Source organism: Beauveria bassiana, assembly GCF_000280675.1.
Source record: "Beauveria bassiana ARSEF 2860 unplaced genomic scaffold BBA_S00017, whole genome shotgun sequence".
Classification (NCBI taxonomy): domain Eukaryota; kingdom Fungi; phylum Ascomycota; class Sordariomycetes; order Hypocreales; family Cordycipitaceae; genus Beauveria; species Beauveria bassiana.
This window is the reverse complement of record NW_007930852.1, coordinates 520,185-540,635: the sequence shown is the minus strand read 5'-3', so window position 1 is coordinate 540,635 and position 20,451 is coordinate 520,185. Positions and strand designations below refer to the sequence as shown.

The window sequence follows — 20,451 nt, the reverse complement described above, 5'->3', positions numbered from 1 at the left end:
TGTGGCTGCATTTACCTGCACGCCTGCCGATTGCTGTTTTGACACCTAAGACGAAGTTTACTGATCTCGCATATCTTATGCGCAAGGGCATCCGTTTCTTCCGTGAAACGCACTGCATCGGATCATTGCGTAGCTTAGAGCTAAGAGCTCAGCATTCCTATGAACGAAGCTCTCTTTGAGCAGCTGCGGTCTATTGACAGCCGATTCAGCGAGGACGTTTTGGCTACGTTCGACTAACTAGTGACGAGACGAGCGTGGAGCTGCGGCAAGAGCCGTGCCCGAGATTGACGACTCACCATGCTGATGCATGATCTTGAATTTGACTGGCGATGAAAATGCATTTGCGAGACAGGAGTTCTGATTGATGATCCTATATGACTGTCTAGAAATCATTTACTGTTCTTAGTGTGATGGATGTTGCATGTTCTTATCGAGTGATAGGGTTGTGACCCGCCGTAAAACGTCATGCTTCTCGGGCGGCGTGACTCCAAGTTAGCTTGGTGCTTTCAACATCCCGTTGGTGAATCAATCCTGTGGCGGGGGCTCTTCTACCATTGCTTTGAGCTGCACACCAGATCATGATTGACTTTACTCCGTGGTAATCTTATTTCGGCGCTTACGGGGCACCTCGACTTGTACCGGGTACAGCTCTGCAAATCAATTAAAATTCGCGACCCCGCCATCGACCTCTCCGCCGCGCGACACAGAGCAAGAACAGAATGTCCAGCCGCCAATTGCGCAAGCTGCAGAAGCAGCGCGAGCTGGAGCAAGCCGCGAAGAAGCAAAACGACCAATCGGATCAAGACGAAGAAAGTGATGACGAGCCAGCGCCCGCGGCGCGACCTAAACCCAACCTCTTTGCTGCCCTTGGTGGCGACGGTGATGACGCAGACGCTGAAGCGGACGAGGATGACGACAGTGAGGGCGACGCCATAATCGAGACAGCAGTCAGTGAGCCGATAGGACCAGGAAGCGCTAAAAAGAGTAAAAAGAAGAAGAAGAAGAAGAGCAAGAAAAAGGCGGCCACGGCGGCCGACGCCAGCGAGGAAGATGAGATTGACAAGGCCATCAAGTCGCTCAAAATGGCCAAATTGGACAAGGGCGCGCCCGCACAAGACGAAGAGAAGCAGCGCCGCGCCATGGCTTTCAACAGCATTTTCCAGATTAACACGTACCACCTGCGGGCCATCAACGAGATGCGTAACCTCTTTGGCCGCGAGATTATTGAGTCAGCCAACGCCGAGGAGGAGCGACAGCAGCAGGAACAGCAGCAGCAGATCCGGCGCGGACAGCAGCTCGACCTGGAGACGTTTCTGCGCGCGCAAGCGCCCAACGCCAAAAAGCTACCCGAGGTTTCGCTGCGGCGCAATGTCTTTGTTCAAGGCCGCGACCACTGGCCCGCCCAATCTGCGGCTGGCCTGACCATGAAGGAGGTGGCAGCTAGAGACGGGGACGGATCGTCGACCGAGTATGCGTACCTGCACGAGGGCGAATACGACGGCTTGCAGACGCTGTTCTTTGCGTGCGTCCAGATTGGCGACCCAATGCGCATGGTTAGCCTCCTCAAGCGCGCGCCGTATCACGTGTCGACGCTGCTGCAAGTCAGCGCCGTGGCCCGGCAGGATCAAAACATGGCGCTGGCGTCGGAGCTGTGCGAGCGCGCGCTCTTTACGTTTGGCCGTGTGACGACATCAGCATTTCGGCGGGATGTTGAGCAGGGCCGCGCGCGGCTCGACTCGCGGCGGCCCGAGAACCGACAGTTTTGGCTCGCGGGCTACCACTACCTACGAAGCCTGCTGCGGAAGGGCACGTACCGCACGGCGCTTGAGTGGGCTAAGCTCTTGTACGCGCTGGATCCCGCGGATCCGTACGCGATGCGGCACTACCTGCACTTTCTCGCCGTGCGCGCGTATGAGGCCAAGTGGCTGCTGGAATTTCTGCAGGACGTGGAGGAGAATGCGGGGTCTGTCGCGCACGAGGATTTCATCTACGTGAGGCAGAGCGGGATTCTGGCGCGGCTACAGATGGGTGAGACAGAGGCGGCGAAGAAGGAGCTTGCAGAGGGCATACGGAGAGTGCCGTGGCTGTACTGCGCGCTGTTCCAGGAGCTCGGCCTCGACGCGCCGCCGTCTGTCTGGGGCGTCCACGCAGAGTCGGATGCGCGTCAGTTTTGGGTCAAGCTCTACCTGCACTTTGCCAAGGATCTCTGGAACAATACACAAGCGACCTCGCTGCTTACGCAAGTCGCCAAAAGCATGGAAAAGGTCGACGTCGTGAGCCTGCCCGTTGACGACGCGCCGCCCGACCTGGGCGCCACGCGCCTCGTCTTCCTCGAGGGCCAGACGAGCCTTATCGCGCTGGCGCCGCGCGCGCTGCTCGACCGCCAGCCCAACTACGATTTCGACCCGCTGCCGCCCGCGGAAGAGGACAACATCTTTACGTACCAGGGCACGCGGCTGCCGTGGACTGAGAAGCACCGCCGCGACGGCGGAGGCGTCGGGCATGCCGCCAACGACGATCCACAAATTCAAGAAGCGCTGGCGCGCATGCAACACATGCTCGCTGCGCAAGGGGGCGCCGCCGGCGGTCGACGCGTTCAAGGGTTCGGCATCGCTGGGCAGCAAGAGGACTCAGACTACGATGATGAGACGGACGAGGAGCTGCGCAGGGATCTGGAGGAGCACGCACGCAGGAGCAGAGAGCCCGGCTTCCTGGGACAGCTGATGCAGATGCTGGGTGTCGCGGGCGGCGGCGGCGGCGGTGCTGCGGCGGCAGCGGCACCTGCGGAGGACCAGGACGGGGACGATGTTGAAGAGGAGGACGAGGACGTGCCGGAGGCGTGGCCGGGGCAAGGCGAACACAGATGAAAGTGGGTTTCTTGTCGTGCGTGTGTATCAAGGGATATCACCAGTTGTCGATGGATGCATAGCATGCAAGTTGATATTATAAAAGTGGCGATGGGGAGATTAGTCGACAGGGCTGAGTGGAACCAAAAAAACAACAACAACAAACCAAAAACAAATCGAATGAAAAAAAAAAAGTTTAAATGACGAGGTGCTCCGTACGGATACCGGTGGGAGTATATGTATATTGGACGTTTAGTATGCCCTAATCGAGATGAGATGAAAGACGGGAAATGCCGTCCGTAATGACCACCAGTATTGGTACCATCCTTGGCCGTTGTGGACTATGATTTTGAAATATGACAAGACAAAGGACACTCGTCGATTTCTTCAAAACGCACCTGCCGCACTAATGGTTTCCCTTTTATCAGGGCGAGAATCTGATATTTGATTTCGAGATCTTGGCGGTCTAATACATACGTGATGATGCCGCCCCCCCGGCTCCGAAGGATGTGCCGGCAGCGGCGGAGGGCGGTGGGAGGTCGGCGGCTCTCGGTAGGTTTCGCCGACTTTTTTAAGTTCGCCGTGCTATGAAAGAGGCCTTTTCTTGCATTCCCTCTCCCTCCCTTCTTTTGCGCTCCCTGCAGCTTTTTCTCCCACCTCTTTTTTTTTTTTCTTTTCTTCACGATCTTTCGGAGGACGGGTTTCACACCCCTCCCCTTTTCCCCGCACATGTTGCCTGATTCTGCACGATAGCGGACTCTTGCTTTGCGACAATTGCCTTCGGCAGTCGTCGACGTGCTGCATGAATGAAGTTACGCCCGCCTTCGGCTCCGTGAGATGCATGCTTTGAGTCCTGACTCGTCACCTGCCGTGGGGGGACGGGAGTTGGGGGGTTATGATGCTCAGTTTGATACATGCGCGTATATACGGGCAAGGCCCCCATTCTGCGATGAGGTCCCGCCGGCTATTGGTACGAGATTAAGTAGCGGATCCGGGGGCTCCTATAAAATAAAACGTAATGCAAGGGAGCACGCCGCGGCTATTGACGTTATTGAACGTGTTGCGTCCATATCAGTTGGCTTGCTGGGGAGGTCCGCCCGGAATGGCTCCCGGTGCAAAAGGAGACTGAATGCCAAGATAAACATGTTACGGAGTAATCCGTACGGATATCAGATACTAGAAGTCGTGAGCTTGAAAGGTTTGCAGCGGACAGCAAAACAGAAATGATTTTGGCGAGAAAGCCTTGGGTGATTAGCACCGACGGCCCCTCGTGGCTTTTGGTGGCGTGATGCCGCGCAAACAGACCCTTGCTTTGTCGGGCAACGACCGAGATGCACACCACCAAGACCCCTGCCGGGAAGGCGTTTGATGGCGCTGCCCACTCGGCCGGAAGGATGAGGAGGTGGGCGACGCCAGCTGATCCCGCCCATCACCCGCCGCCTTATTGTTTTCCCTACAAGGCCGTCTTGCAGCAGCATGTCTCGAGGGCGGTACAGCACAGCACAGCGCAGACGTAAGGTCTCATATTCAGCGCTGCAAGTTCAGCGCTGTTGCTGTTCTGGCCTGGGTCAAGTAGAATCGGTCTCGGAGCTGTCCAGATTGCTGCGGCCGGCGTCGCGACTTTTCCCTTGCTCCTGCGTTGTTGCAGCGACTTGTGCATGTACATGGCGAATTGTGGCACCACTCCGAGACAAAAGGAACTGGCTGCGCGCGGTACCTGAGACGGGGCGGACAGTTGAACAGTACGGAATTCCGCGACAAGAAACCAGTGCAGGTCAAGTCGCCTAGCCGTTGCCGCGTTCTACATCACTGTTGGCCCGTCCGTCCTCGTCTGACATGATTCCACTCATAGCGTATACAGCCGCAAGCTAACTTGATTACTCTCTCTCGTCAGCCTCGCCGCATGTAACTCTTGGCTGCAACCACGACGAGGTCGAGGGAAACGGCGGTGCGGAGCTTGCATGCCGCGCAAATGGTTGCGCCGGCCCGGAGTGACTACGCGCAAAAACCATCCAGCCCTGCCAGCGAAACGAGCAAGACTGAGAGAGAAGATGAACAGTCGCCGCCCGCTCGTGCCCTCGCATCGGCCGGCTGTCGAGTCATTGTCGCTGTCTATGCGCCGGGGCTCAGGAAATTATCCCCTCTCGGCCGAACCCGCTCTTTGCTCCCACCACCTTCTCTCTTGGGTGTCGTGCTTTGTTGGAGGGGCTTCTGACGGGTGGGTGTCTGACGATTAACTCAAACTCTAAACAGCAGGGTCAAGAGGTCGTCCCCATGTCGCCTACAGGGCCTTCAGGGAGGAAGATGGATATTCGCCGACCGTCTTTATTAATTTCTGGAGACAACTATTGTTTTTGCTTATCAGTTTCAAATACCATCAATTGCATTGATTAAAAACAGAGTGGGAGCTGCCTAATTACCCGTTGCGAGATGGAGCCGTTGTGGGAGAAGTTGATATCGACTGCATTGCCAGTATGCATACAACCTGTGGCGTACTGTACCTAGGCACTTGGCACGTAGGGCGGACCCCGCGCTGAACCCATTGCAGGCGGCCGCCTGCAGTTGGCATCTGCCGGCCTGGACAAAATTTCATGTCGCGACATTTGACGATGATGCATCACTGGAGTAAATCCGAAGTATGTAGTTGTAAACGATAGGTACCCCGCAAGGCGTCTGTTTGCAGTTATCGGATCCGCCAGCTGCCAGCTGTGGCCCTGTCCGCGGCGGCGTAACCCTCCGCAACATTTGGCTGTTTGCTCCTTCATTGAGGTATAATGTACATTGCAGAAGCTACATCATTATCCCTTCAAATCTCCGTCGCCTTTTCTTCATCGACCCACGCTTTATTTGCATCAATAGCATTGCTTGCGCTTCCACTTAGCCACCAATGTCAGCCAGCAGACAGCAGCATTACACAGCTTCTCAAGACTGGCCACGTCCTTGACATTAGTTCTCTCGTTTCCCCTTCTCCTTACCCGCGTCAGAAGGATCCGACAAACCCTCAGCTTACACAACCTGGTCGCCGACGATTGCGCTCAGGCCCGGCTACCGGCTTCGGTCCTTTTCTACGTTGGATCAGTTGAGACGCTGACCGATTGCAATCTGTTGCGCTCCCCAAGCCCACGTTCCACTCCGACCTCCGACCACGCCCACACACTTCACTTGACGACACACAAAGTTGAACTAGCAACGGACTTGTTAGTTAGCTCAACACCCCCCTGTTTCTGCTGTATTTCTCGTATCGCTAACTTCGGCCGAGTCGTGCGGACTGCCGCCCGCCGTCTGACCCAGCCCTGCCCAACCAAAAGACAAACCCGAACAGGGCACTGACAGCTTTCAATTCCCAGTGACCGACTCATCGCTGCCTTTTTCCCACATTCAACTCTCTTGCCGCCGCCCTTGCGCCTACTGAGCTTTACGCAGAAGCGTCTGCTGCGGATAGCTGTCGGGCATTGCTCCATTTACTTTGCGACAGCTTGGCAGCCGGGCAGCAAAGTTTCCCGCCCACCCAGCCATCATCTGACGGAATCGAGCCAATCGCCGGCAGGCCCCCCATAGCCTACAGAGCTCCCGCCTCCGCCGCTCCGTCGAAAAACACCGGCTCCTCGCGCGATTCGCATAGCTTCTTTCACAACGCCCTATTGTGCCAGAAATTACTCGCAAGTTATATCATTTCCCATCGCCGGTATACCAGCTACCTGCGGTTTGATCATTTGCGCATTACGTGCCTTGCGCGTCATTGCGGCATGTCCCATCTCTGTCTGACGAGTCTGGTGTCAATCACTTCCAAATAACCTTTTGCGCCAAGCAGCCCGATAATTTCGCAAATTCGCCTCCGACCGTTCTTCTTCACTCAACCACCGCCGGGGCAATCACAATCATGGGTGCTGCGGACCAGTTTGACGGTCTCCAGCAGCCCAAGCAGCAACCCGGGCCACCGCTGCAGATACTCTCTGTTCCTGCGCATGGCGCCCCGTCTCAGTCGCCGCATCCGCAGCAGCAGCTGCCCCAGCAGTCCCATCAGCGCAGCGTCAAGCGCCCCCGACCTGTCAAGTCTTGTACAGAATGCCGTAAAAGAAAGCTTCGATGCGACCGACTTTGCCCTTGCTCGCAGTGCCAAAAATCGAATCGCGCCTGCCGATATGCAGCTGATGCAGATGGACAGCCTGACTCTGATGCTTCCGATGTCGAAGTACCTGAGCCTGGACGCCCTCCCAAGCGCAATTGTCCTCCGGGCAACACGCCTTCGGCCACTTCAATAGCCGGCGATCCGAGCACTATTGCCACCGCTATTGCAGCTGCCAAGAATGGCGATGCTTCTGGGCTGCCGCTTCTGGAGGAGCTCTCCCTGCGAATGGAGCGCCTGGAGAAGCAAGTGATGCGGAGTCCAGCGGCTACAGATTTGAGTGTCAGCCGTGTGAATGCAGCGACGGCAGATACAATTCGCGGCCTCAGTGTCAAAAATAGTGCAAAGCGGACTCGATTCTTTGGCCAGGGAAGTTCCAGGGTCATGCTCAACTTGTTTGACGACGCCAAAGCTTTTATTCGTCAACATCAAAGCATCGCTGGTGGTCGAGAAGTCTTGTCTGATTTTCGAGCTGCCCATCATTTCATACACGAAAACTGGACCAAGGCTCTGGCCCCCATTTCGGTCTACGTGGATTCTATGATGCCAATTCAGAAGCGCATGTCTGATATACTACCCCCCAAAGACGTTTGCGATCGCCTGGTTGCTTCTTATGTGGATTCATCAGAAACCATCTACCGTATCCTTCACATACCCTCATTTATGGACCAATATAACTTGTACTGGAGTGGCCGACAGCAATTCCCACACTTTTTGCCCCAGCTCTTGGCAGTCCTGTCGACAGCCTCCCGGTTCGAAACGAAATCTAAGGGGATTCTGCACGAGAGAACCGATGGAGTGCACAACCCCACTAGCTGTGCATTGGTTCGCAGTTGGCTGGACAGTTTGAAAGGCAAGCAGCGTGTCGAGTTTGAATCTTTGCAGGTCGAAGTTCTACTGTTGCACGCTCAGCGGATGGTGACGCAACGCACCAACGAGTTATGGGCTCAAGTTGGTTATATTGTACGAAATGCCATGTCCATGGGACTACATCGCGACCCTCTGGAGTTTGGCCCTCGCATGACTGTTTTCCAAGGCGAGCTTCGCAGGCGACTTTGGTTTACTATTATGGATATCGACGTGCATCTATCTATTGCCCTAAACATGCCTACATCAATGCGGGAAGGAGATTTTACTTGTCGACCACCACGAAATTTGGATGATGCGGAGCTGTTTGAGGGCATGGGAGAACTACCGCCTTCCAAGCCGATCGACCAAATCACAGACAATCAGCTGCAGGTCTATGGCGCAATGACACTACCAGTGCGCATGAAAGTAGCTTACTTGGTGAACAATATTGATTCCATTCGGGACTATCAAGAAGTGCTGGATGTAGGTATGAAGCTGGATAGGTTTCTCGAAGACATCAACTACCTATTTCCACGGCAAGGCATACTCAACGACACGCAAAAGAGCAAGATGTGGAGATCGCGCGTCATTCTCGACATGCATGCAAGACGACCCCTTCTTGCATTATATCGCAGCCTGGCCATGGGAACACCTGACGCCCCTTCGCAGATCACACGCGCGCACCTACGTTCATCGATGGTGATTTTAAAGTACCTTGACGAAATCGATCCGCGACAGCCATACTTTGAGATTATCACTGCCATGTACCACCAAATGCTCAAGCATGATATTACGCAGGCGGCGCTGAGCGTCTGTTACTATATACAGGCGGCGCACCGATCTTCCGAGAATATGATGGGAAGCTATCAGCGTCAATCGCCAGAATGGGGTGGAGACGACTATCCGCTGTACAAGCCAGAATCATTATCTATATGGTCACCGGAGCGAATGATTGGGACGGTGGAAAAAGCACTCGAAATCCTGACCAGACATGCCAGTGGCAACGACACCAAGGATCTCTTGACCCTGACTCTCGTATTGGAAACGGTGAGGAAACCAGAGCCGCGGACGGATGATATTGTACACGGTCTGTATAGTGTGCTGGATCTACTGCTTCGCTCGTCACATACGACGCTGGAGAAGGTGCGCGCTGCCCCGCAAAGCACCTTCAGGCCGGACGGGTTCATGCATGGCCATGCGCAAATGAGCAACCCGGCTGCGGCGGCGCAACAATACGGCGGCTGGCTCATCTGGGATGGGTGGGATTAGCTGGGACAAGTGATGTATATTTGTATTTGATTTTGAAGACTTGAGGCGATTTATTGCACTTGGATGTGCTGGGGCGTTGGGACATGAATTCTGCTGATGAACGTTGATGATATTCCGGGACGATGGTGACGTACCGAGTTCCCTCGCACTGCATATTGCTATCTATCGACTCTTCTATGCGTATGGAAAAAGTTCTGTCATGACTGATTTTATTTGCCGAGAATGACTCTGCACATAAGAATTGAGGCTGTGCTGGAGAAGGACTGAACCATGATGCGTCTTGGCCCAAACTATTAAACTGGGGTAGTCGTATACAAACGCATTGATGCATGCTGAATGTGACCATGCGCTAATTGAAGACGAATATGCTCATTAGATCACGCAATGCGAAAGCAGTGATGACCCGGTGGCCGATTCTCCGGCCTCCAGGTACGAGAAGCTCGGCAAGTCACCGAACCCGCAACAAACGGCACGTGGCTATTTCATGATAACAACTCATTTCCCCAGAGTGCGGGCGCTTCTTATCTGAAGCGGGCCGGATGATGCATCCGTGCGCCACCGACAAATCATCGGAACGTGCTAGTTAGGTACTGCGCTCATGGTCAAGGGCGGGTATCCATTCACGAGGGACAAGTCGGCATTGGATTGGCTCAGATGTTTAAGCAAGAACCGGGACTAGGCTATTGAATGACCTAGTTACGTGGCGAGCGCCCAAGAAAGGAGACGGACGCTAGGTGGTGGCTGGGGAGTCGAATCGGATGAATTTGGGGATGCCTTCACCATGTCGAATGCAGCGGCTTGCTCGGCAACCCGATCCACCCAACAAACTCAACACATTGCCGCAGACTAGTTGAAAAAGTATGATTGCCAAGGACTAGTTGAAACGTTCCACGTTCCATGAACTACGAAAAGAAACCTAGTTTTAACTCAGTCGAAGCTCCTGGTGTCGGCAAAGAAAGCTGTTGGTTGAGGGCCTGGCTGGGCTGCTCTGCGGAACTTGAAAGCTCCCTACAGAATGATGCGTATGTATGATCTTTGTCTCTCCTGCGACCTGCTTAATCAGCGGATGGGAGTTCCCGACGGCTGCTTGAGGGGATCTTTCCCGCGGCCTAAGTTCGTGGACTGGATCCTGGAACTCGGCCCTTTTCGAGGCTGTGCCAGCTAGCCAAAAAGCGCAGGAGCGAAACTTCACTGCAGCATCATCTTGGCGGTGTGTACTGCGCAGACTCACGAACGGATTATCTGCATCCTGGCTCGGGGACTTCGGATGCATTGCTCGGAGGCCGGCAGTTGGCAGTAGAGTAAGCAGCTAATGAGGCCGAAAGCTTGACCGCATTTGCAACATCAGTCAGTTTGCACTCTCTAGTCTCTGATCAAACTCTCGGTGATGGCCATTACTATTTAATAGCTTATGGACTCGCCTCTTCTTTGTCTCCATCCGCAAACTATACAAGAAGCCACAGATTGGCTCCTTTGAAATCGAAATTGGTTATATTCGCCTTTGTTATTTTGTTCCTTCTTTGCTCATTGCAAAGGGCATCCTTCTACCAAAGATGGGATTCGACGTTGAGCTTGCCACACAATTGGCTACAAAGGCCCTCGGCGCTTCCACCACCGGCATCAAACTTGACACGGGCGATGTTAATGCCGTGGCTCAGTATGTCATGGCTGTCATTTCGATCGGACTCGATTTTGTGCCCGTGATTGGGCCCTTGCTGTCATCGTTGGTCGTGCTCATTGGCGCAGCTGTTTTCCCACTGCACTCGAAAGACATATGGAATGCGCTGCACGAACGCGTTGAACATCTCGTCGACTCCAAGATTGCACAATACCATCTGAAAACACTAGAAGGTCGTATCAGCGGTCTCGAAAGCAACATGGAAGCATTTACCTCGGTTGTGAATAGCTACAATAAGGCCAGCGCCAGCGAGAAGGATCGCCAACGCGAGATATTGCGCCAGCACCACATTGCTTTTCTGGCTGTTGTTCGATCTGCCGTGCCGGACTTTCAGCTAGACGACTATGCTGTACAGGCGCTTCCGATGTTTGCGCATGTCGCCAACATACACTTGAGTCTATTGGCGGATGGTATCAAGCATGGTATTGATTGGGGCTACACGAAAGCTTTTATTGACGACACTTTGAGACCTGAGTTTAAGAAACTCACAGCCTCCAAGGCAGCTTTGGAAAAGAAGTCAAGACTCTTCGTTAGGAGCAGTGAACATGGTGGATACGAACTTGAGACACTGCATCAAGCCATTCAGGACGGAGAAGCGGCTGGTTGGTCACCGGAGTTACTGGCTACTTGGAAAGAGGCTTTCGCGGACATGGTCGCACAGCCGGCTGCACTCAGTAGACGCGCCAACTCGGATTATCCTGGCTACGTCAAAAACATCTATCTTCGGGGTCGAGGAAAGGTGCAGGCAAATCCCAATGATTATCCCGCCTGGTCTACTCAGACAGGTGGTGAAGAGGCGGGCAAGTCTGCAGCAGTGGCTCAATACGACACGACAATGGTGCTTAGTGCTTTGAACTTTGCTGAGCTGTGGCCCTATCTCACCGGAGAGGTCAAAGCCAGCTCTGAAGCCTTGAAGAATGTCGACCGTGAAGTGTTCGTGGGACCGATAGGACGATATGCGGATGCGGTTCCGTGGTCAGCTACGTCCCCGCCGCCAGTCACTCCGCGCGGTGGCCCGATCACTGGAATTCGCGTGCGAGCGTATGATGCTCTTGATGGCATTCAGCTTAAATACGGCAACTCTTGGGGACGCTTTTTTGGATCCCAGACTGGCGGTAAAGAGTACGTGGTAGATCTACAGGCTCACGAGGTCGTTGACGGTGTCAAGCTGGGGGCTGGGCAGAAACTGAGCCAGTTGTCGTTTCACACAAACAAGACAACGTATGGGCCGTATGGTGGAGGGAATTACAGGTCGTTGGACTCGGCCAATATTACCGGTTATGGGCTGACTAGCCTATACATTACGAGGTGGTCGGGCGCTATTCCGCCTGGCTGTGAGGGTGTATTTTTGGGCTTTAGGCCGTTGCTTTTCGCTTAGAAAAACCACTGATAGCGGCTGTTGGCCGAGAACTATACACTGATCTACAGTAGAAGTGCGTGATAAGCATGAATAATCACAAAGTCCTCTAAAGCAATCATTGTGGCCACTTTGAATGATAGATGCTTGGCTAGAACTTTCAATAGTGAGATGATTGTTTTGACCATTGATCCGTCTATCAATCCCTCATCTGCAATCGATGGTCGATCCATCCAATCATAAGGACAGTGGCTCGTTACAGTCCGGCCCTGCGTCTTGTGCAGCAGCGCGAGATTCTACCAAAGTCTGAAAAGAAAACAAAAAAAGAAATCTTGCCGTCTTTGACGAATCTCGAAACCAAGTCATCATTTGAAAAGCAATAGGCATTTGACCGATGCACCTGTGCAAATGTGCCATGACCGCATCAGGCCATGCTCACGAGGCATGTAGCCTGTGCGGGTGCCAATTGGTGGGTTGCTGTGGCGGCCGATGGGCCGGACCTCGGTATGAAGTACCGGAGCGCTGACTGAGCAAAAGACCGTCTGTTTTGGGTACGTCACAACGGGTCGCCACTGCGGCTATATAGACGGAACAATTGACGATTTCTTTGTTTCGAAAGCAGAAACAAAAATGGGAACATTGCTACAGATAGCAAGTAAAAAAAACAAAAATGAAGAATTAGCCACTGAGGACGAGGGAGCGACGCATTCACATAAGGACCATTTATCAACAGCGCGTTGTGATAAGTCTTTGCCTCCGTCGGTCCACCTTGGGCCATTCGGTTACTAGGTATATTAAAAGCGGCTATATGCTCCCCCAGAGTTTTGGCCTTGCGGCGCCTTCCCTCGGCCAAAGCCCCCCCTAACCCAGTCAATTCTGGCCACTAATAATCAGTGACAACTAGAGCAAGTGCGGGGAGGCGACGTGGAAACTCCATGGGCAAACATGATGTCTTGGCTGATTTTATTGCACAGTCAACATGTCGGAACGGCTTCAGCACAACTGTTGGTCACTGAGAAAATCTGGCCTCGTCCTGGTTGCCACTTCAAAATCGGTTCGCGCAAAAGAAAACTTTTAACATGTGTCACCGGAAAAATAACACAAGCATAAAACCTGTACTCAAATTTCTTCCCCAAATTCACATCTGAAAGTCTCCACAACTTGTCGTCGTTCCGGGGCCCCGCCTAACTAGTTGCAGGTTCGTACAGCCAGCCAGCCAGCCATTGCTGCTACTTGCCATAGCCATTCATCGGTTCCGAGGCTAAAGCCCACTCGGCTTCATATATATCTCCATCCTAACCCTGCCTCGTCTCACTTTCTCTCATCCCCCAACAACGTCTTTCTGTCTATACCTCTGTGATATCCCTTCCCTCCACCTCATCTCCGTATACCCCCCTTCATCCCTATACAACCGCCCACCACTACCAACCAACCACATTTCATCCACCATGGTTCGCCAACTCGCCCCCGTCTACATCCTCGGTGTGGGCATGACCAAGTTCATCAAGCCCCGCGGTAATGTCGACTACACGGAGCTGGGCTTCGAGGCCGGCGTCAAAGCCTTGCTCGACGCGCAAATCAACTACGACGACGTCGACCAGGGCGTGGCCTGCTACTGCTACGGCGACTCGACCTGCGGCCAGCGCGTCTTTTACCAGTTTGGCATGACAAAGGTGCCCATCTACAACGTCAACAACAACTGCGCGACCGGCAGCACCGGCCTCGCCATGGGCCGCACCTTTGTCGCCTCGGGCGCCGCCGACTGCGTCCTCGTCGTCGGCTTTGAGAAGATGATGGCCGGCTCGCTCCAGTCCTTCTTCAACGACCGCGAGAACCCGCTCGGCACCACCGTCAACATGATGGCCGAGACGCGCGGATTCGAGCCCGCTCCCGGCGCGCCGCAAATGTTTGGCAACGGCGGCCGCGAGTACCGCGAAAAGTTTGGCGCCACAAACGAAGACTTTGCCGAGATTGCCCGCGTCAACCACGCCCACTCCCCCAACAACCCCTACTCGCAGTTCCAGCAGGTCTACACCCAGGAGCAGATCCTCAAGTCGCCCACCATCTTTGAGCCCCTCACCAAGCTGCAGTGCTGCCCGACGTCCGACGGCGGCGCCGCTGCCGTCCTCGTCTCCCAGGAGTTCCTCGACGCCCGCCCCCACCTCAAGAGCCAGGCCGTCCTCATTGCCGGCCAGTGCCTCGCCACCGACGCCCCTTCGCTCTTCTCCAAGAGCTCCATCGACCTGCTCGGCTTCGAGATGACCCAGCACGCCACCGACGTCGCTCTCAAGCAGGCTGGCATCACCGCCAAGGACATCAAGGTCGTTGAGCTCCACGACTGCTTCTCCGCCAACGAGATGCTCGTCCTCGACGCCCTCGGCCTCTGCGAGCACGGCAAGGCCCACGAGATGGTCCGCCGTGGCGACATCACCTACGGCGGCAAGTACCTCGTCAACCCCTCGGGCGGCCTCATTTCAAAGGGCCACCCTCTCGGCGCCACCGGTATCGCCCAGGCCGCCGAGCTCGTCTGGCACCTCCGCGGCTGGGCCAACAACCGCGAGGTCCCCGACACAAAGTACGCCCTCCAGCACAACCTCGGCCTCGGCGGCGCCGTCGTCGTTAGCGTCCTCGCCCGCGCCGACGGCAAGGTCGCCCCTAAGCTGTCCAACGAGGAGGTTGGCAAGATCAACAAGCTCGGCTACAACCCGGCCGTCGAGGCCAAGGGCTTCACCGCCGCCCAAGCTACCTCGGTCCGCTCCAAGAAGTACTCGAGCGCCTGGGCGCTGCAGGACACTGAGGAAAAGGTCACTGCCAACTTTTAAAAAAGCGCTCCAAGCAGTGTGACGTGAACGAGTTGGGAAGAAACGGAAAATGACAAAGGCACCACTCCTTTTCTATATAGTCAGCGGCCTGGGATATATCATGTACACCATATTTAGTTGAATGAAACTTGACGACTTTTTTTTCTTTGACAACATGTCTTTTCTCATGCAAAGCGATTATCTTTCCTTTCGTCAGCTCGTGCTAAATCGTTTTCAACAAACAACTGACGACAAGTTGAACAATGGCTTTTTTCGGTATCAATTCCCACTCTTTCTTACTCTTCCGAAGCAAGCAAACGGCCCAGCATTTCGAGTAATTCTTTTACAAGGCCTTGACGGCTGCCTATCGACAAAACACCTTCACAGAATTTCACTTTGTACATCGTAACCCCAGGATAAAGAGGCAAAAGTCAACACCTATATCAGTTTTGTCCCTGTGCTTGCCGGGCCGTGGTTGCCTTGGCTTGAGCATTGCTGAAAGATGTACCATTAGAAAGTCGGCTGTTTTTAAAATGAAGGCAAGCAAAAGAAGGCCGAAGAAACGAGACTGTACTTGCAATTCCATGTCGGCATTGACTCGGCAACAAAACTCATGCTCGGGTACATAGTTATAATGAATCGCTGATCTCATACCCCTGATCGCGTCGCGCGTCGCGTCCCACTTCGCGCCGGCAATCAGCCCCTCTTTTGCATTAATTAGTTGCGTGCCACCAATAGCGCGCACTCTTTTTTCCCTACCGTCGATCAGCTCTCTTCTTCTTCTTCTTCTTCTCACTTTCACATAATATTGCATTTGGCGCCCTTGCTACTAGAGATACACTATGAGCATCCCTTTTGCTCGCCTCCCCTCGGAGCTGCGTCATGCCATCTGGACATTGGCCCTTGGCGAGCATGGCGACAACCCCACTATGGTGCCGTTTCGCACCTCGCGACCGTGGATGTTGGAAGAAGAAGATGATGATGAGGATATGTTGCTCGACGAGAACGATATCGACGAACTCTTGTCAGATGGTCAGTTGGAGGAGATTCGGGAATTTGCGCTGCATCAACTCGCGGAACAGAACGAAGACGGCAATTTGGTGATGGCTGCGCCGACAACGCTGCCGAGCAATGGCGTCGCCAGATTGGCGGAAGACGAGGGCGAAGTAGCGGACAATGTTGAAAGGCGAGCAGAATCTGGAGAAGGAGCCGCAGCAGACTCTGGGGACCAGATTGGGGCGGATGAAAATGGCGAAGATGACGAGGACAACCAGCAACACGGAGAAGGCTATGAAGATGAAGATGACGACGTTGACGACGACGACGAGGACGACGACGAACCAGACGACTATGCCGAAGCAGAGGACTTTTATGCCGACATGGGCGAGTTCGAACCAGGCAATCCATACACACAGGAACCAGTTTGGGATGACGAGGTTGTCATTCCCGTCTATGTTCCACCTCTACTACTAGTTAACCGTGAGGCACGCGACATAACCCTGAGATGGCTTGCAAAACACGACATCCAGCTCCTGCGCACCACGATTGCGAAGAACGAGATCAACACCGGTTTCACCCTAACCGAAGACGGCCTCCCGCCGTACACGCGAAAATACGACCCCGAACGCGACAATCTTTACGTGGACCGTCGCTTCTGGCGACGCTTCTGCGATCGTATATATATGCCACATATGATGGCGCCGTTGGACAGCGACGACCCAGAAGAGCAACAACAGCAGCAGCAGGAGTCTGTCCTTGATATTGGCAAGACCATCAAATATCTAGCCCTTCCGGCCTTTACCGTCTATCAGAGCGTCAACACGTTTGCCGAAATTCTACAGTTTTTGCCCAACATCAAGCAGGTTGCCTGCATCTGGAACGATTTACCCACCAAAAACTGGAAACCCGAGGTCGTATACCAGACGGTGCAGCGCGACGGCCAGCCTAAGACGCAGGTGACGAACGTGCTTGTGCCGCGATGGGATCACGTTGAAATCAGCGAGAAGCTGACGGAAAAAGAGCTCGACAGAAGGAGGCAAGACACGGAAAGGATCAAGGCGGAGCGGGACAAATCTCGTCAAGAGAGGCAGGAAAAGCGAGCGCAGGCGGCCAAAGACGGCACGAATAATGATGGAGATGATGAAGATGACGACGACGATGACGAAGACAGCGACGAAGACGAGGGCAGAGGGCCGCTTGTCACCATGTGCATAAGGGATCCAACTGATGGCGAGTCCGTCTTTTGGGAGAGGGGATACCTGACCGATTGGCAGGATGAGATCCATGATGTGCTGGCTTTGAGTGAGCTTCCTGACCATGTCAGGGATACCTATGATGGCACATTCACATTGCCGCTTGTGCCATGCAATGCTGTCTGTCCCGCGGCGAAAAAGATTGAGCCTGTGGAAGGACATGTTTGAGTTGTACATCTCTTTGCATTGGTCACTTTCTTCGGCTCGTGAGAATCAATCTACTTAATAATACTTGTCGGCTTGGGTTGGCGGTAATATTTCTTACCCCTACGCTCTTATGCCTTTCCGCAACTGGCATTCACCATGATGATTCGGAAATGACAGTTTCATTGCCTCAATCGCGTCCTGCAACTTGCGTTCATGCTGCGGTTCTAAGCGCGGAACCGTCTTCTGCTCGCTGTGCTGCCAATGGTGATAGCCACCAGGGGTGAATATCCAAAAAAAAATGCACAAAAGACGTTGCCGCGGCGCGAAGAAAGCTTTGGTGTCGGACACAAGCGCAGACTCAACTCTGGTAGGTGTGACTTGTGTGCTTGTGACGAGCACGTTTCGCGGCGCAAGCTCTCACATGATATCTAAAACTCGATATCTTTCCCTGCGTGGTTTATGCGGTGGCGCGGCAAAACGGCAGCGGGCCGCGATATTACATCATGAGCGTTGCATTTTGTGAATCTGGACCAATGTGCTGGGAGAAAGAAATGAGTTTGTCCGGGGGGTAAATTGTTTGCCAGAATATCTGTAACGCGAAAACATGTAAAACAAAAGCTACCATCGAGACTCGGGCCAAACGGTTGATGACAAGGGAGAAACAAGCCCATGTCGCACAAGTCACAGCCGCAGACGCCGCAAAGAAAGTGAGCAAGTTTCCGAGCTTTGACGTTTTTGGCGGGAGAGCGCGATTTGTGCCAGGCACAATTGTCGCTAAGGTACATGCGGGGCAGGTACCCCTTTCATGGGAGGCACACCAATGCGGTACTTGCTGGTCTAGTCTTTTTAGACACTGTGTCGCGCCATCGGCCCCGTAGCGTCACGACTTACCTTGGGGCCGTTTGAGGGGGGAATTATTAATTGACAGCCATCCTGCCGGCCCTTTTGTCCTTTTACCATTGCATCTTCCCATTCTGCCAAGAGTATAATAGAAACCCGCTCTCCTCTACATCCAAGCTGTTGATCCATCCAACTTTCTCAGAGCTTCATCATTCCCAGAGTGTTTCTTACCCCTCCAAAACCACCCCGCATCATCACCAAACAGCACAACCAGCACCATGGCTTCCCACACCTACGAGTTCAACGTCACCATGTCTTGCGGTGGCTGCTCCGGCGCCATCGACCGCGTCCTCAAGAAGCTTGACGGTGCGTTTTCGTCCCCCCCCCCCCCCCCCCCCCTCCTCCTCCTCAAACCCTGGGCCTCTTTGCGCCAACGTATCATCCGCTAACAGCTACTTTTCTTTTTCCTTTCTAGGCGTCGAGAGCTACGAAGTTAACCTTGAGAATCAGAGCGCAAAGGTCGTCACCAACCTGCCTTACGAGACGGTCCTGACCAAGATTGCCAAGACGGGCAAAAAGGTCAACTCGGCCAAGGCTGACGGCGTTGAGCAGTCCGTCGAGGTGCCTGCTGCTGCGTAAAAGCCAAAAAGATTTAGTTCTCTTCGTGCGACGAGGATGAGGAAAAGAAAGGAGAGAGCGGATTGGAAGGAGTACAAGCAAAAAGATACCAAATGGAGCGACGGACGACGCGGACCAGGGAGGAAATCTGTGTGTCTAACAAGAACGACCCTTTTCAATTACATAGCGAGCCGCCAGCATCCGAATACATGAGAATAAATTGTCAATACCCGTTTTTTTTTATTAGACGATGCTTGTGCGCTGTGGTTGTCGCGCGAGCATGTTGACTTTGAAGTGAATGTCCCACATGCAGCGCCGTAAACTATAGTCGCTCAGAAGCCACATATTGCGAGCGTCTGCTGTATCAATTGTGCCAGCGGCTGAGAGTGTGCAAGCGCCACTGACGTGCCCTTCGATGTCAGTCTGTCGCAAGCAAGATGCCTTTCAAGAGAAATTCCATACAGTGATGTCTTTAATCTTCACTACAAGTATTGAATTCAACGACTCGCTGGAAGATGGCGTCTGACTTTACTTGCGCGGCTGTGAGACCCGTGCAGTCTCAACGACGATTCATAAAAGCGAGCCCAGAAAAATGCTTCATCATCTGAATAATATATCAAGTGCACTCGGATTTTCTTGCTTGAAATCTGACAAGACTTGCAGGAATGGTGAAATACATATGTGCTGGATCTGATGTCTGGACTCGCCGTCGCTGACATGACGAACAGTCCGCGAGGGACGAACAAGGTCTCGACAGTAGAGGAGCAGGGTTTGCAGGGGGATTTTGCGTTACAGAGCTTGTCATGCTGTATGATCCGTTGGTGGTCGCTGCTTCGTCAAAGCATGTTAACATTGGCTGTGCGTCGAGGGCCAAGATATGGGCTATGGTATTAGTTGAGAATACCAATTTACGGCTGAAAACTGGTAGTTACTTGGAAGACTACTCGAAAAAAGTGTTATACAATGGGAGTTACCAGCAGGATAAAGAGGATGGTGAGAATACAAACAATGGAGAAGATTGTACAACGAGTGAAGGGGAGAAAATAGGTGAATAATAAGAATCGGAAGAAAACAAAGAAGAAAGACTAAGACGATTATTATAGTGACGAGTAGATGGATGGCGTCTTTTAGTTACCCACGTATCAATAGTACGAACAGGCTTGTCCAATTGTACACGCATGCGCAGCCCCTTCCTTGTTCTCAACCCACGCAAGTTTTATTCCCCCACGGGGTGTGAAACCCTGTACGACGACTGCAAAAACCCGGCATATGCATGACGTTGCATCCTACAAGCTTCTTGGCAAACACGGTCGTCCTCTCTCCCTCGGCATCTCATCTGAAAACTGCCCATTCCCGGTGCAGGCAGATGCATGACGCGGGGAAAAGAGACGCGGCAATTGGTTATGGTCCACACTAAACCCCCGATCAGCACCATCCGTCATGTATGTGCTAATTCAGTAGTGCGAGTTTGTAGACTATTTTGACTTGTGGCGTGCATGCTTGAATGTAGGCGGGCCTCCCTTGGAGCGAGAGGGGGCTTGGCCGGCCGAAGGGCAACCTGTCTGAGAGGAAGAAATCGTGCAAGAAAAGAAAAGAAAAGAAAAAAAAAAAAAAAAAAAAAAGAAGAACAAAAAGAAAAGAAAAAGAAGATACATATTTTTAGTCTTT

At 53.4% G+C, this 20,451-nt stretch overlaps 6 protein-coding genes across 6 annotated transcripts; all 6 read left to right on the top strand.

The window, feature by feature from the left end:
* Window positions 1-719: 719 nt before the first annotated feature.
* Window positions 720-2,867, top strand: BBA_06172 (Nulp1-pending protein; the record flags this gene model as incomplete). Its single annotated transcript, XM_008601269.1, has 1 exon — window positions 720-2,867. The coding sequence occupies one exon, from the start codon at window positions 720-722 to the stop codon at window positions 2,865-2,867; it is 2,148 nt and encodes a 715-aa protein (XP_008599491.1).
* Window positions 2,868-6,726: 3,859 nt separating this feature from the next.
* BBA_06171 (fungal specific transcription factor) lies at window positions 6,727-9,090 on the top strand (the record flags this gene model as incomplete). Its single annotated transcript, XM_008601268.1, has 1 exon — window positions 6,727-9,090. The coding sequence occupies one exon, from the start codon at window positions 6,727-6,729 to the stop codon at window positions 9,088-9,090; it is 2,364 nt and encodes a 787-aa protein (XP_008599490.1).
* A 1,553-nt stretch (window positions 9,091-10,643) lies between these two features.
* Window positions 10,644-12,146, top strand: BBA_06170 (Cry3Aa protein; the record flags this gene model as incomplete). Its single annotated transcript, XM_008601267.1, has 1 exon — window positions 10,644-12,146. One exon carries the CDS (start codon window positions 10,644-10,646, stop codon window positions 12,144-12,146), a length of 1,503 nt encoding a protein of 500 aa, XP_008599489.1.
* A 1,427-nt stretch (window positions 12,147-13,573) lies between these two features.
* On the top strand, window positions 13,574-14,947 carry BBA_06169 (nonspecific lipid-transfer protein; the record flags this gene model as incomplete). The annotated part of the gene is made up of 1 exon (XM_008601266.1): window positions 13,574-14,947. One exon carries the CDS (start codon window positions 13,574-13,576, stop codon window positions 14,945-14,947), a length of 1,374 nt encoding a protein of 457 aa, XP_008599488.1.
* An 821-nt stretch (window positions 14,948-15,768) lies between these two features.
* BBA_06168 (uncharacterized protein) lies at window positions 15,769-17,346 on the top strand (the record flags this gene model as incomplete). Its single annotated transcript, XM_008601265.1, has 1 exon — window positions 15,769-17,346. One exon carries the CDS (start codon window positions 15,769-15,771, stop codon window positions 17,344-17,346), a length of 1,578 nt encoding a protein of 525 aa, XP_008599487.1.
* Window positions 17,347-18,443: 1,097 nt separating this feature from the next.
* Window positions 18,444-18,804, top strand: BBA_06167 (heavy-metal-associated domain-containing protein; the record flags this gene model as incomplete). The annotated part of the gene is made up of 2 exons (XM_008601264.1): window positions 18,444-18,531; window positions 18,641-18,804. The coding sequence occupies 2 exons, from the start codon at window positions 18,444-18,446 to the stop codon at window positions 18,802-18,804; spliced, it is 252 nt and encodes an 83-aa protein (XP_008599486.1).
* Window positions 18,805-20,451: the final 1,647 nt, after the last annotated feature.